The sequence below is a fragment of the Coccinella septempunctata genome, chromosome 5 (genome assembly GCF_907165205.1).
Source record: "Coccinella septempunctata chromosome 5, icCocSept1.1, whole genome shotgun sequence".
NCBI classification, from domain to species: Eukaryota; Metazoa; Arthropoda; class Insecta; order Coleoptera; family Coccinellidae; genus Coccinella; species Coccinella septempunctata.
Genome location: NC_058193.1, coordinates 33,564,751 through 33,582,593, shown reverse-complemented (window position 1 = coordinate 33,582,593; position 17,843 = coordinate 33,564,751). Strand labels below are relative to the sequence as shown.

Here is a 17,843-nt window from a genome sequence, read left to right as displayed (position 1 = left end):
TAAAGGAGATGTCTTTCACGAGCTTATCATTATCATATCAGTTCATACGAAGGGTAATCATTGGATTCTCTAAAGGCCAAAGCAACCTACCATGAGTCCTCTTCCACAAACTTTGGAAATTTGTTAATTTACTCACTCAGAGCATGATAAAAAAGTCAAAACAGCCCTTCAAAACATGTACGATGAATTGTTACTAGAAAACACAATCGCGTACTTCCATTTTAAAAAACCAGCCTGTAGATATGTATAGTAGATATGAAAAAAGGATATTTCCCAGCCTGCCACCCACTGTCGTCCTCCAAGAAAAATAACTCGATTAGTCACCGAAAGGCTTCATTCCAAATATGAATGAAACATCCTTAATGACTTACCACGTCCTAGGGCCATCCACAATGGACCTCTTACCAATCCAATCAAGACATAAAAATAAGTCATCGGTCATTTGTATCAGTTCCCAAAGAGATCCCGATTCTATTAATAAACGCCTTATCTTCAAAGCCGAAGAGTTAATTCCGATAGAGGAATCGCAGAGCGTTAAATTGATATTAGTGCTGGACAAGTTTCGTAATACCGAAAGTTAAAGCGTCCGTTTAATTATACCAATTATTGGGTTCAACCACGTGGGCCCATGTGTATAGAAATACAGAACGCGTGGTGGGTTGACCCATGCGTGGGTTTTCCAAACTGATGGATCAATTTCGGATGGTGAATGGTGAATTTTGCTGAGTAATGTGGGGAAGTGAGGCATTGACAGGTGCTTTGACGTTTCATTGATCTGGGGGTTGGTTCTTTGAGGTCTGTCTGGCTTGATCTGATAACCCTGGCTATTTGGAGTTAACTTTGGGGATGGTTTGTTCTTCAATCTAATGTCATCGTATAATAAGTTCTCGAAAATTGATTTTTCTATTTTTCATTTGACTTGTCCTATACATTTTAAATGTCTTAAGGTACCAATGAATACCTAATTATTATTATTATATCAATGTATTAAGATGAACAGCCAGAAATACGAGCCAGTTGTCCTGTTAATTGTTTATTCATTTGAAATTTTTGTTCAAAGGTGAAGTTCATCTTAACTTGAAACTTCCTTCAATTTCTTTTACTTATATTGATGCAAGATGATTTTTGTTGAAGAATTTAACATTCTTGTAATTATCTGTTAATTCCTTCGGGAGATACCCATTCCCAACAACTGCATATGCATTTTATCTTCGGGTTAATATTTTTGTACAATAGTACATATTATGATATTATACTGATCTCTTGTACTTTCCATGCAAATAACTGAATTTGGTATGCCTTCAATCAGTTTGTATAAACTTCAATTATGTTCGTCACATATTTTCCGAAGAGATTCGACATTGTGATAAAATACGTAATTACAGAAACTTTTACGTGGAACGGGCAACATAGCGTTGATTTAAAACCCAAAAATGTTTTGACAAGCCTCATAACCCCACATTTTCGTACTATACACAGTGAAATGTGTCAAATTTCCCTGGCCAACCGACTGCTAGAATAAAAGTGAATGAAGTATAGAGGGTATGATAAGTTTCCTTCAATTGACTTAAGATCTGTCAAGTGAATGTTTGTGTTTCGAGAAAGAAATAGTAAAAGTTACAATAGTTTGTGTGACATTCGCAGCATATTTCTCCAACTTATTTTCGTCTCGTTCATCTTTGATTGTCAGGCGGACGTCGGCGTTGCAATTTCAGTCTATAATTGAGCTTTTTCATCGCCAATTTTCAGACCAGACGTATTATCGAGTGGAACGGCGTCAACTGAACTAACAGGAGCAATAACAACTGCCTGGCTGTATTAGAGAACAAACGCTCTGGACGTAATGTAAATTCCAGCTGAAATCCCGATAACAATCTACCAGTTTTTGCGGAATGGGTGTTGAACGCAATAGTATTCCGCGTAAGAAATGGGTTTAAAAACTCGAAGAGATACGTCCTTGCGGCCAACTTGCTAGCGGATATGTATCGAGTCTGGGTTTTTGCGAAGAATAATGTGAAAGTCTCAGAGACGCTGGATTTCATGCCGAGATCGCGATACTATTCGTTCGAAAATTGGCATTTGGCGAGACGGTTGCTGTTTGACGTAGTCCACTGACCGGAGGGTATAGGGTGGGCAAAATTCGTTGTCTACTGAGGAAATCTCGAGAACTATAGCCGCTAGAAGAAAACGGATGACGCATTTCCGAGCCAATCTTTGGAGAAACAAAGAATGGTAAAAACTGCAGCCTCCTACGTTACTTCGTTTGACAATTTCCTAAAATTTCTCATAACTTTTTTGTCTTTGAAGTTACAACTCTAAAACTTGAACCTCCTACAGGCATTTATTTACGTGGAATCCATTGATGAGCTCAAAATATTTTTTAATTTGGAACTTGTGTGGAATTCTACGTATGAAAGTGCCTAAGTAGGTTTAAGTTTCAGATCTGTAACTTCAAAGCTCGAGAATGAATCATCCACATTGTTCTAGCTGGTATAGTTCTCAAGATCCCCTCAGTAGACAACGAATTTTGCCCACCCTGTACTTTGTATCTTGGATTTACCGACGGTTCTGGGGTGAAGTTAGGTTGGTACATGTTATAAGTGATATCACAATAAGATCACTAATTTTTCGTTATACGGGTCCAAGGTATCAACCAACTCCTTATACCTACAGCCATTATACTGGGTGAGTCTTTGATTCGTACAAATATTTTAACAGTATATTCTTGAGGTCAAAAGAGGCTCGGTTTAAAAGGTACAGGCTGTTGAAAAACCATAAAAGAATGTTATTTCCAGTTCTATCTCACAAACTATTTTATCCAATGAAATGAATTTCGGAATATAGTTTTTCATTTATTTGATGAATCTTTGTCGAACACAAGATATCACCCACGTCTTCCAGTTTTCTCATTATGACCATTACGTACTATAAAAATACCAAAAACTCAAAGAACCCAACTCTTGAAACAAAGTTGGACATCATCTAATGAATATCTGAACGTTTTGTTAAATAAAAGTATTCTTCATATTTTCTCGTAAAATGCGCCGTTTTCGAGATTTTTGATCTTCAAAAATTGTAAAGTATCTGTGAAATTTGAAAAACTGGGCACTTTGGCTGAATACAACTCTGTTTAAAAGGTCCACAGATGTGTAGTGTCACAGATTTAGCTAGTTATTCTGAAGGTAATTTTGTTTTTCCAGGGGTGACACAGCTCATTATGAAAACTTAAAATGGCTGTAACTTATCAGGGCCGAATCGGAAAAAATGATATGGGAATAAGTGTTTCTCTTGACTTCCAGAATCTACTGTTGAAATATTTGTACGAGTCAAAGACTTACCGTGTATAAACTCTCTATGTGTATGTTGAAGTGTATGTTTGTTTGTCCTTACATAATTTCCGAACCAGATGTCAGATTTTGATGGGGATTAGACCACAGTATAGAGAATTTATTAGAGAAGATTTTCGTATCTTTGAACCTCTGAAGACCGGACTCCTCTCATTCCCCAAGAAATGGTCTTGACTGGATCCACCTAATTCTGCATTTTCAATTGCTATATCTTCTTGTTGTTGCAGGATTGTTGTTCTTTAGGTCACTCCACAAGTGAAATGAAGCCTAAAACCGTATGAACTTTCACATAACCCTCATCTGTGATGAAAATTTCTTGTACACATACCCGATGAAATATCTGTAACCATTCGATGAATATCTTTCCATTGCCTATAATCGGTGGATGCTGGACTCTGCAAGCTCAAAAACACTCATCTTAGCGCATGCAATCAATAACCGAGTCCAAGTAGGGTCTCATCTTAACACAGCGATTATGATAATCGAGAAGTCCAATTTGAGGAGATATCAAGAGCATACGCTCATCCGTATCTTTCTCGAACAACCTTAGATTTTCAGGAGCTCCACTCATGCATTCTTCATATCTTACGCACCCATAAATAAAATCAACTTTACAGAAAAGGAGATGCACAATCATCCATCTAGCCTGACATGCGATGCAGCTTTTTCATCTCTTTTTTGGAAGTGAGACGATCTCTAGTTTGACTTGCTCGTTTCACTGAGATTTGAGAATGTTTTCATGTGGTTAATTGTTATGCTCAAGTACTAATAGGCATGAGGGGGTATGTTCAGCTCAACTGTGTGGTCGTTGGTGATGATTGTCTTCATCTTGGAGGTCCCCTTGAAGCTGTGCAAACGAGTAGTTAAATTACTGTCCTGAAGAAGAAGATATTGCTGTATCTTCTTCGATTCCGATGACGTTTGAAGGTCATGATGTCAATAAGAAGATTTTTCTTTGATTGAAGCTTTTCTCCTGATCTCAGTGATCTCAATGAAATTCAACACTGCAGTGCTTGTAAATCTTCATCGTTCAAACAATACGATCAAATCCGCCTTGAACAACCTTCGAAAACAAGTGAAATTCAGTTGTTTAACCTCCATTTCTTCCTGTACAAGACCTACTTGACTCTGTGAAGTAAGGCATGTTTACTTATCGAAAGGAGATTCTCACCATTGTTCAGTCGAACTGAACATTGATAGTTGGCCTGTATAATCATCAGTTCAATTCAAATTTATCTTGAGTAAACCTTCGACATAACCTAGGAAACTTGTTTCACTAGGAATTTGAACAAATTAAGTATGATTGAGGATGTTTTCCAGAGAAAGCGAAGGTGTCAAGAGCAAAACGAAAGTTAGTATTCATGTGTAAGCTTCTCTTTTGAAATTTTCAACTCTTTTGACGGCTCGAATGTCTCATAAGATCGTTGGAAAAATTATTCCTGTAAAGAGCCAAACGCGAAGTCCATTAGATGAACAATAAACCTCAGATTTAATTGGGCAATTTCTATTGAGTATGAGGCGTTGAAATACCGGTAATGGCTTTCAATCAGAAGTATGAAAATATTCAGCAATGATTTGTGACACGATTATAGTATCGCTGTTATGTTACGAGAGAAATTTTTTGAAACCTCTTGTGCCTTTTATGGCAAGTCCACTTTCACCGTTTGTCCATGCCAAACGACTTGACGTTACCGAATCCTGGTGCGTGGATTCTCCTCATCTTAATGATTCGGAAGACGTCAAAAGTGGGTAGATTTGAATATTCAAAGACAGACCAGATTTATTGGGAAACCAGCGATCCTATCCTGAATTCGACGTTTCATAAGTTTCTTCGCGCCTACTCTTTTTGGTCTGAGGTTGAGCAGAGTTGGTATCGAATAAACCAAGAAGTAGTCGTTGGTGGGACAGGTCAGCATCTACATCCACCGTTCAGTGTCGCGAAGACTGTTTCTATTTTGTGCGATCGGTTCTATGTTATTGCGCAATATGATATACTGCTTTTTTGCCTTGGAAGTGCAGTAAACTGTTGGTGGTTTTTGGAAATACTTCATATGACCGAGTAAGTTCAAGAAATTTTTGGAGAATTTTGGCAGAAACCGGTGAAAAGCTTCTGGTTTCTTCATGTCTCAAAAGGTTTTCCGAATTCGAATTCGATATACGCCAATCATTGGCAAGGACAAATTTCTGAATGCCCACAAAAATTATACCGAATAGTTTAATATGAAAACAACTGGGATTATCCTTGTAAATTTTCGGAAAATTCAACCCCTAAAAAAATCTAATAGGCGACAAACCAAATACCATAAATATACCTACAACATTCTCCTCTAGATCAAAAACCTCTGTCCTTCGGTAGTTTATACGACATTAGATTAAAATAAAGAGATCTAGACCTCGCATCAAAATGCTCTGCAACCTTCTTGGTAATTACTTAATTGGCAAAGTCGTTTATTAACATATTGTTCTTCATTCTTATAAAGTATCATCTGGCGCTCCTGACCTTGTTTGGAAGTTGTAATGGATAATGAGTAATTATTAATTGTTTTAAAATATGTACTTTCTGCTGGATACTAGTTCTTTCTATTAACTATCACTCTTCAGTAATTAAATGATTATTGAGAAATCTGAACCGTAGGATTTATCAGCAAAAACGAACGATTGCTGAATAGTGTTTATTTTGCATTATATAAGTCAATCAAGTCGACCAATCAGATCAATTCGTTCAGTTTGAACAGGACTTTCATTGTTTGCCACGGTATGGGGATTTTCACATTTTGATTCCACTGTATAATTCCAAAAATGAACATACTCGAAAAAGTATTATGTAATTGGACAAATAGTCAACAAAAAAAAAAAAATTCATATGTAGAAATTAAACAAACCCTTAGATTTAACGCTCATTTCAATACCTCATAGCACCAATATTCTTGATGTTCAGTTATAATTAAGTGATTTCCGGAAAGGGTTAATTTATTTTGGCTTGAACACATGCCTCGCTGCACACAAAAGAGGCAAGAATTTCCACTTGAAGGATACCTCAATTTTTAATTGTTTGTTTGTGGAATCTTTGTATACAAAGAAACTTGCATACTGAATTCATAATGATGCTTGAGGTCCTATACATTCATTATTTCAGCACCAATATTCACACGAAAACTTGAATTTCGAAAAATAGCTGACGTTCGATAATTAGTTGCTAATTTTTTCGTATTAAACTTACCTTTAGCTCTTTATTGCCTCATTATTTCACCAGCTGCTCAAACCCAATTAATAAAAAGTTGAAACAGTAATTCAATTGGTTTACTTTCAAAAGAAAACACTTCTTTCTGCCTCATTACCTGCTTGCAGTCACTAAATTCTTCACTCGGAATTTACTGCCAGACTATTTCATGCACCTACTTTCACTATATGCTCAAAATCGTTAATCAACCTACATTTGTCCTTTGTACGAGGCATGTTTCAACCAAACTATTGGCTATTACTCGTATTATCCATTGTGGATTCACAATATTCATCTTCTTTTATGGGCATATTTAAAATATGCTTGAGAATGAAGAGCATTGTGTGTGGAATGAGCTTTAGAAATTGGCATTTTGCAACAATCTTTACGAATCCTTCGATATACATGCATAGGCCAATAATTCAATAAGTGAATTCGTACTTTTCAGTGTACGAAACATCGTTTTATGATGAGATTGAAGATGTCTAACACCCTTATGCAAAGTTTTTAATGTATTTCCGGCTAGAAGCCTTAGAGAATTCACAGGAAATGAAATAACCAGAAGCATTTATCTAAAATAATAGAAATATTGCAACTAATACAGTTTTTACTTCAATCAGCTTTTAGCTTCCATATTTTCATTGAAATCTGTTCTTGAGCTCATTATTCAGTGTTGAAGTCATTGAAAAGTAAATAAACCGATCATCCCTTGATGTATGTTTCCTATACATAATGGTTCTTAACAAGCCATTCAAGGTGTATTCTTGACTTCTTCCTGATCATTGCCCAACTAACCAGACACTTCAATTTCATTGTTCACCTGATGGAACCATCACCAAGAAGGCCGAATCAACAAACATTCGAACCCAACCATTGTGTTAAAACGAACTCCTTTGTTGTATCTTCTGCCAATCCGAACTTTTCACATTTTTTGCTTGGATGGGTTCTCCTTGAAAACAGGATGATCATACAGCCACATTCTACTCAGTTCTTCGTAGGAATGATTCAGTCATGATCAAGAGGTTTGGAAACTTTTATAGCTGGCAAAAACCTCAACTACCTCCAATAAAATATTCGTGTAATAAATAATTTATGGCTAGATAATGCTAGGTTCATTAGCATGAGTTATGGGTTGGCTACACCGGTGAAAATGAAATTTGAAGATGGTCCCCCTAGGCACATCCATCTAGGACCGCCGATTTGTTTACGGTACATTGTTGCGGGTTCAACGACCCAAAAATTCGTGGATTTGAGTGGCATCTTCTTCTTTAACGATATGAGAATAAACCTTGAGAAACTACTGCTTGTTTTCCAGATGAAAATATTTGTTAGAAGGGAAAGTTACTGTTTTTTTATGTGTATATACCTATATAGTAACAGAATCAGGGTTTTTTCATGGCAATCTCAAGTGGCAGTATAAACTACACCACAACCCAACTGAATATACCCAAAAATCACGTTTTTTTCAAGTAACTTCAGTGATCCCTCCAATTTGATTCGGAGAGCAATGTAAGCTTTCGTTTATATTGTGCTGTGTGATATTTCGAACGAATTAAATGATCGATTTCGAATTCAGTGAACCTTCTAGGACCATCCACGATTTTCTTGAATTACAGGAAATTCAACCCATGAAATCGTTCAAGCATATAAGTATCATTCGGTTTGGCATTGAGTTTTTTAGACATCCGGTCATTACAAGGAATAACCGAAAATTTGCATCCCAAGGTTTTGGTCTACCAGCCTTCCCATAATGAGGAGTACGAAAAAGTGTCATTTCAGTCTTGAATCGATACTGAAATTTGGAAGTATCTGGTGAAACCTGTATTGAGCCAATCAGATAATTCAATAGAGAACTGTTATAATTGAGTCAAGTTTGTGCAGAAAAATTAATGTTGTGGAAGTTCCTACAGGAAGTCATTTAGATATTTTTCACTTCATACCTAATCTACAATGAACGATGACTATTTCATTCATTTCTCAATGAATCGGGTGTGTAGAAATCGTGGGTTTCATTAAAAATCGATCTGGCATATCGTAAAGAACACAAATTAAACCTAAATGTTAATTCGTGACATTCAAGATAGCTATAAAAAATTAGGTGCTTCAGTTTTGCTTCAAGGTTGCGATACCAGTCTGACATATTGAGTAATGATTGTATCTTGAAATAGTCAATGAAGAGAAGCTCAGTAGCGAAAGAAAAATTCATTGAGAGATGAAATACATTGAAATGGAAATTGGAACTTTATGCCACTGTTGGATTCGATTCATTATTTGCTCGTCTCATCATATTATTATTTTCTAATTTTTATTTTTTTTTTGCAGCGAAAATGAAAATAATACTGCCATTAGTAGTTTGGATATTTCTCCACACCGTTACGGTAAGTTTTCTTCCATTAATTATTATTTTTCAAATATTGTTTATGAAAGACGTCCTTTGGGAAATCTTACTCGTTGTCCACATTCTAATGAGGCATATAAGAGCCAATTTAGATGGCATTGCGTCCACAAGAAGTCCACGAAAAATTGTCAATATTCTTCGAGCGACTTCGATGAAGAAATCTCCGGTGCTACCTGCTTAAAATTCAGCGTACGTCCTCATGAAATATATGCTAATATGTCGACAGTCTTCCATTCATATCCTTTCAGAATGAATCACCAAATAAACCATTACTCCTCTTCTCTTCGCTTGTATGCGAATCGCACAACTCTTACCAATCGGTAAAGATGCAAAATCCGAAAACTAACTCGACGAAGAATACCTAAAAATATAACAGTCCATTGACACCGGTCTTTTCAAGATGGTACGTCGGAGAAGAAAGGAAGCACGTGACCTCTGCCGGACGTCGCTGACAGTGCCTAGAATGAAAATTGATGCATAACTCATGATACATGCTACATACACTGGCATACCATTTTTTCCTCCATTCATGCCAGGTTATAAAATAGCCATTGTTCAGCCTTTGTATTCAGTTTTTAATTCCACTTTGGCTGTATGTAATAACCGGTATACGTTGGGTTGGTGCTGACAGTGAATTATACGCGTTTTGATGTGGTACCGACCGTTTGGGCGCCAACAATCAGCGTTGAAAATTAAGAAATGAAAGAAGGTTCCATAGGAAACTTCCTTGTCGCCTTTTAGATTTCATTCTGTTGTTGATGCAGCATGTAGCCATCTGGGATTCCTTAATTTCTGCTTGCAAAACCACCAAAAATGGTAATGGACATCATCACTCACCCATGAATTGTTCACAAAGTCTTCGTCTTTAATACAATGTAGTCCTAGAACTGGTGTACCTAATCTGATTTTTTAAGAGCCTCACCATGTTGCATCAAGATGAAAAAATTGCTGAAAAATGAACAGGAAGCAAGATTTTCATTCCTAAATTGCATCTGAATTCTGACTTGTAAAATAAATACGCCCCTGCAACGTTTTGCTATCTCCGAACACCGAGTTATGGTTGGCGGCTTGTTTTGACTCTTCTTCTTTTTAGCCAACTGGTCTTTGACATTGTACTGCGATTGGCAGGATGGCATAGGTACGGAATGGATGTAAGATGTATCTATGTAGAATTGAGCAATTACCAACAATTCTCAGACGCTAGCTGAATCTCTCCAATGTTTATCTCCGAAGCTCTAGGCGTGCATGTAAAATGCTGCCTCATTGTGTCTCTAATTGTATGAATCTCTGGCTGTATAAGGCATCAGACATAGCAGTAATCTGAGAAAAATTGAGGAAGGTAGAAAATTCTTCGTGTTGTATATTTTGGCTATACATGGATTGTTTCAAGCAAATATTGAGATTTGTTGTAAATACCAGTTGTGTTAATGTCAAAAGTCACAGTAAAACCAATTCAGAATGGTGTTGAAGAGGTTCCATGTTTCATTTCTCATCTTGATGGAATTTGAACAATTCAGATCATGTCATTTATCTCCATATCGAAACGAAATGTCAGAAAATATGGTCGGCCTTCAACAACCTCCATTATTCAAGAATGAACCTCGATAAATCGTATGAGCAGTGGTGGATTTATCGCCCACCTCCAATAACTCATCCTTTTGTCTGCTGCTTCCCCGATTTGACATAATCCGCCATTTTCGTTTTAACCCAACCTTTTTTTTTGGTTCGAGATGCATTCCGACCTAAGTCGTTTTTTATGTAGCTGCTTTCGATTCAGTTTATCCCTGGCGAATGTAAATCTTGATATACCGACTCTGAACTCTTGCTAATGTCGCCAGATTAAACGTTCCTACATCCATTGAATAACTTCCAGCTTGTGGATTTATTTTCTGGTAATTTACGGTATGTTACAGACATCAGAGGTTATTGTCCCAAAAAATCGTGGAAAATGAGACAACAAAAATAGTTTTTATCCACGCGATCAAGAATTGAACAGTTTATTCTAGTGTTATCTGGTACGATTCATCAATCTGTATTTCCCATATATACAGGGTGAGTCTTTGACTCGTACAAATATTTTAACCGTAGATTTGTGGGGTCAAAACACTGTTTTCCTATACAATGTTACAGGAAAAAAATGTTTCTTTCGACCTCAAGAATTTACTGTTAGAATGTTAGTACGATTAAGGACTCACCCTGTATACTCAGCTAGACAGTATTCCTATTTGAATGAAGCAGATCAGAAAAACTCCTTTTCAAATGACAAGATCTGTGCCTCGACCAGATATTGACTTGAGTGTGTAGCCTCAAATTCCTTCTTCATCTGAAAGCTTTCGAATATACATTAGAAGAATAAATAGACCGCTTATGAAGTGGCTCGGCACTCATATCATCCTGCGTATTCAAACAGGACCTCGGTTCAACAAATCCATTGAATGGGCCTCTTCGGTTGACTTCTAACTCTCGGAATACTCAACAATAGAAGTGTGTAAATCCAATCTTTAAATGGGTTCAGACCTATGGATAGCACGAGGTGAATTAATTTTTATAACAGGATCTTATGGCGATGATGTCATTCGCTAATTTCGGATATGGCGACAATGCTTTGCTGAGGATATTAACGGTACATGTTATTATTGCGTAAAAGATACTCCAACTTCATTTGTGGGCTTTATAGGATTGTAATTCCCTGATTGAAACGGTATTTTGAAGTGGGAGTATACAAGTGGCTTCGATTATTAGTCTTAAAATGATTTCGTTGAGAAATTTATCGTCAAGGGTTTTACGAAAGACGAGATACAGTACTTATTCGATCTTTTTTTTTATAATCCATTGATTTGGGATTAAATGGGAAGTTTTGCAGGTCTCTTTTTTCAAATTTTAGTCCTCGAACTCATTCCCTTGATAATTTTTTTACATGAGAAAGGATCCTTTTGAGGAGAGTTTTGATCCACACCTATCTCAATACAATTTTTCTCTATTTGTTCCAGGTAATGTGTATATCCATAGAATTTCGCAACTCCCTTCTCTCATGATTCCAAGCCAGTAGTTATGGCCAATTACATAAACTGTCCAGAATAAACGCTAAAAATAAAAATGTCTCAGTTGCCACTCATAATTGAATGAACCTGTCACACAGGTTATTAAAGAAAATTTTACACGACACTTCAATGCAACAACCTCACTTCACCTATGACTTAAGTAACCTTGGTTTCATTAGTGTTGAACGGTATAAACTCTATTTATCGAGAATACAAATTCGTAGAAAGGTTCTTTAGAAATTGAAAGTTCAGTAAATTCACTTTGTCATCGCAAAAAACATTTATTGAGTGCAAGAATTCCTCGAATGCACTGCTCATGAATAGAAGTCTATATCAATAGTCAAATTTTCAGTTTTGCTGAACATACCAGTGGTTTACACACACACAAAATATGGTTCTCATGATACTCAATGGATTAATTTCAAAATCACAAGAAACTCATTTCTTGTAGCAGTATGATACACTTTTTTGCGCTACTTCATCCTCTTTCAGGGTGATAACTCGTAAAAGTAGAAGACAACTACCGTATGGAAGGTAGATCTTATTGTTTCGATTCAAATTGGGAACAGTATTTCATCAAAAGAAGCATTGCTTGTATACGCCGCCTACCTTTCGCTTTCACAATGCGATATATGATCTCAACGACCTAGAAACTCCACCTAGAACACAAATTCGCTTTAAACACTCAACAAATCTCTTATACATTATCATACAAAAGAATTTCTCCGAATCCGTACCGCATTGGCGATGAATCTACTTAGAATTTTCAAGTTTAACCGTCATCGAATTGTGTAGCACTTTGACCTGCTGATCCTTGTATACCGCTTAAGGAATTATGTGATTTGGGTTTTACGATGGTAGTTCTGGAGATTTCTGCGGTTGCAAAACTCATAACGAGTTGGATAATGGTTTGATACCCCATTTGATCGTGGCAGCATAAGTATCTGCTTCATTACTGCTAATATTCACCACGTAACTCGAAAACTAGAGACGTTGCTGAAGTTAACTGTAATCATTCATATTCTAGCTCATATACGGAAAATAAACGAAGTTAACTCAACACATGTTATTTTCAATCGAACTAGTAAACCACAATCATTCGAAGTATTTCGTCGAAAAAATTTTGATGACTTCATTCTATTCTCTTTGTTTGATTATTGGAGTAGCTTTTTTCATTTTGTAACCATGCTTGGAAAGAGATCGAAAACAAATAATGCAAAAAATTCATAGAAGACTATCCACACAAAAACCTGCATTGAATAGATTTCCCACTATTAACTTTGAGTATCACTGACAATTTTCAGATATTTTCAACTTCCTAAAATGCCAATTACGCAAAGTCCTTTGCAGAGTTGAACACAGGGTGAAAAACCCCAGGTTCTTGGAGCGTTCTGAAAAAACTGCATAATTTGGTATGCTAAATACCCAGTAAGAGGTATCGGTTGTTGGGCTAATTGAAGTCCTAATAAGGTTAAGAGTCATTAACACCACTTCTACCTCGTTTAATATACACAGCATGCTCCTCGCATTCCCTGGTAGAATTTCCATAAATTTTCAAGATAAAGAACGACTAAAAAGTTGTTAAGGTCTGATTTTAGGAAAGCAAAAGAGCAATCGGCATCTGAGATTGAGACATTATGTATTTTTTTGTTGTAGTATCACGTCAACGTCAATTTTTGGTATGCTTGTGAATAGAATTGAATTGAAGTGGGTTTCGAAGGATTTTCGTTCATTTTCTATACAAATTACACTAGAATTACATCTAGAATCTTTTCAAATTCTAAACCTATACTTGTCAGAGATTCTTTATAGGTTTTACGAATGTCTTTTCTTTCCAGTCAACAAATAGAGATAATTCTTTCGCTATACATGTTAAATAACAGTACTGCCTTATTCATAGTAAGGAATCTGAGAGGTTATTCAACTTACCTTCAAATAACTGGATCGCATAAAAATTTTACGATTCAACCAATTAAAATTGGATGAATTTATTTCCCTTTTTATGACAGTTTCATGGTCATCTCAGTATTCGCCAAAGATTTATATTCTTTGCTATTAAATTAAGTTACAGACAGCTGGAAGGTATGAAACAGGAATTGATCATTTGAACTATTGAATATCTTGCCATTTCATTCTGAGTTATATACAATACCCAAGGTAATCTGTTGTCAATGAAGTGCAAGGGGCCAAGGGATCCAAGAGCTGATAACAGTTCTTGTTGCTCGACTTTCAAGAGATTTTCTCTTCCTATTCACCTCGTAGAAATTGATTTATTCACTGCTCAACCGTCAAGATGATTCTAACAGATTATCTTCTTCCACCCGCTGGTACCCAATTATATTTCGACGCTATAAATCGTACAATGTACCCAATCCCATTGCAGTAGCGTTAGTTACAACATTAACAGTTCACGAAATAATATGCATGAATAACAAGCTCGGAATCCTTCCAGATCGTAAATCAAGAAAATTCAAAACGAATCAACAGGCAGCTACCGTTGGCTATTTAACCATACAAAAACGTTTCCCATGAAACAGTTAAACCATTCCTTGTCATAAAGGCGTTGTAAAAAAGCTTCCTTGACGTAAATCTCCGTTGGGAACGTTTGAAATAACGGAAGGAAATTTCGTTCGTTAATTTTCGAACGCGACAATTTTGAAAATTCGAAATGACACGTACAAGCTATGTGGAAGCCAGTTTGGCAGTTAGTTCCTTCGCTTATGAAGTCGATTTCTACGAAAAGATGTAAATGCTGAATGTTTGTTGTCCGACCTCTTCTATCTTTGCCAAAGAATGCGTAAGCCACGTCTGAAGACATAAAGATGAAAATCGTAGGCTATAATTGAAATTCCTCAACATTTTTATGTTTCTGGCGGTTAATTTTGTGTCTGGCTCGTGTATTTCGTTTGTATCCACCCCAGCTTTACTGTTATTTTCGTTGAAACGCGTGTAGAGGATGAACCGACAAAGGAAAGGAAGTTTTTTCTTCTAGAATGACGATTTGCATGGCGAGTTGTACTGGGGTTTTCTTAGTTAGGTTTGGTCGCTCAATTTTGACCCAGAATTTGCGGGATTTCTCTCCTCATCAAGCATGTATCAGAAAACATTTCTTTATTTTTGAAATTGCAACCAAGCTTCAATGGATGTAGTAAATCTTAAGATGCCTTTAGACCTTTGCTACCTTGAACTTATAAGATTTTCAGACACAAAATGACCACATTAATGTAACACAATAATTGCCTCCTAGCAATGTATCCCTCCCAAGACACCCACAGTTAACAAGAAACCATACATTAACTGCCAATCGAATGAAATCAGTAGAAACCGACAAAACACTTCCACCTCGTTTCTCAACCATTCTGTGACGTTGAGCGTTACATCTATAACTGCCTCCAAATAAGGAGCCACCATAAGGATTCAAGGACATGAAAACCCACGCTCCTGATGGGTTACCATAAATGAGTTCGCGTCATTTCAATCCCAGATTGAGAACTGTTCTCGGAGATTTGCTGGAAAGAGTCGATATCTTGAGTTCAGATGAGTTCACATCTATTTGAAATCATCGCGTCTGTCGCTGATGCAGATATGTAAATCGCCCGATGTATATTTTGTCATTAACTTGCCGTAAACCGGAGTTAGCGGTAGAGATGCTGGAATAACTTCGGATTCGTAATCTCCACTGATGTCATGTGAATATTGGCTCAATCAAAATAGTCGATGATTGAATGATACCACAGTTGGTGCTGATACTCATGCAGATCCTACGAGTTATATACCAGAAGGTATATAAAGAACTTTGTTTTTTACACCATATCATCATACTTCACCACTGTTACCCTTTCACAGAGAGATTTGAGGTCAGTTAGAGTCCAATTATCCCATCGCTGATATCCCACAAATATCCAATAAATCACAGAAAATCATAACCCATAACTGTTGTTCAATGGTCTACGAAATTGGAAGGATCATACACCTAATGGAAACTATTGTGGTTTGCATTACGTTCAGTTGGTATTGTAGAATGGTTGAAACCAGTGATTGATTTGAAACCAGGAGTATTGGTAATTTATCTCAATGGTTTGTGAAAACTGCGAAATATTTCGGTTCATTCCTCTGTAAACATACAAGTTCATCTTATTTTTTGGTCGAATTTTTCCGATCGTAAACTAGACTAAAATTTATGGTCTGAAAATGTATGAAATTAAAAGATTTCATCAATAAATCATGAGAAGATCGAGTTACACTTCACTGTGAATGGTTAGTCATTAAAACTGAAGCACACATATTTCCAATCATAGAGCACTTTTCAATGAAGAAACCACATGGAAAAAATCTCCACTAAAGAGCAGGTATTCTAGAAATTCCTCACAGGAAAAGGCCAATCCACAGGATGAAACAGAGGTTCCCAATAGTCGGTACTAAAATGATAGACCTTCAGAAACCACCATCACTTTTAATTATAGATCCCAATAATAAAGCACTTTGACGCACTGGAATGATTATAATGACTGTTGAAGAAAATTGCTTTCTCTGTACATTGTAATACACCTTGGGGTGAAGATGCCATGTGAATGTTTCATCTTCTCTCTTTCTCTCTCTGAAATGGCTCTAAATGGCAAACTGCTGGTGTGTCGATAGGTTATTAGAGCTTCATGATACCTGGATGTAATGCAGCTCTATTAAATCAAATTGATATATTTTAATAAAGCTCAAAGTCCACTGCTTCATCATTTTCCTTTCCCTGAAGACTTTGTGTTTTTGATTGGTGTTGTGTTAAGAATTATTAGATTGAAAATCTTTGAAAACTTTGCTTTCTTCTGGTGAATACATTTGGTTTTACCACTCACAGTTCAATCAGTACGAAAGTGGTGAGACTTCATAACATATTCAGGTGTTACTTCTAGTACGTGATGTAATCTGAAGGTTTTTTCGATGCCCAACCGACTAACATGAGGCGAGCGAGGAATTGGTGAAATCAAAGCGTGAAAATTCTATGTTTGCGCATGTAGAGACCTAGGAATAACGTTTATTTTATAGTCCTTTCACGACACTTGGGAAATGAGTCGTATAGGTGAGTATAACGGGGTATAATTTGTTATGTTACTATAAAAATTATATAACCGAGATGTAATCTCATGAAAACAATTTATAAGGACGGAAGTATGAATGTCTTTACGGTAGATGTTTGATATCTTTAATTACAGATGATATATAAGGCAAATTATGTGTTTCAATTAAAAATTTAACTGTATCTGTGATGGAAACATCTGATCGTCATGCAAAATCATTCTTCATCACAGGATACGTCAATACAAGAGCAAATGCTATTGAAAAAACGTATACTCAGTTCTCATATTTGAAATTTTTGAGTTCAATGATTAATGAGAGTAAAGCTTTGAAGGGACGACAAAATCGATTGATAATCTTCTTATTTCCAAATGAAAGGTAAGCCAGATTCTTGGCATGTGTAGTTTCTGCTAGCCAATCCGAAATCCTTTCCCAAACAAGCAACCGTTCGACAAATTCAACGCGCAAGCAACAATAAATTTCACACTCTTCCACGAGCAAAAAGCCTCACCGTTGGAGATAATTTATGTCTCTAATTACAGCATAAACAAGTGGCAGATTGAAATTGCTATCGTATGATGGAGAAGTGCATCTAATAGGAAAAAATCGCAACAGTTATAACAACGTATGCAAAATAGATGATTGGACTTATATCTGTTTGTAACTGCTCGCACAGTTAGGCTAAAATTACGAGATTTTAATTTACAATTCGCATCTCACTGCCCCAGCTTTATGTTTTACGTAGACAATATCCGTTATTACTTGAATTA

The 17,843-nt window shown here is 36.4% G+C and overlaps 1 protein-coding gene across 1 annotated transcript in view; it reads left to right on the top strand.

Annotated features, from left to right (window-relative positions):
* LOC123314117 overlaps window positions 1–17,843 on the top strand; it is a 169,261-nt gene that overhangs the window by 31,288 nt on the left and 120,130 nt on the right. Inside the window, exon 2 of the mRNA XM_044899235.1 lies at window positions 8,890–8,945. Within this exon, the coding sequence (XP_044755170.1) occupies window positions 8,890–8,945 (56 nt within the window). The remainder of the gene's footprint in view (window positions 1–8,889; window positions 8,946–17,843) is intronic.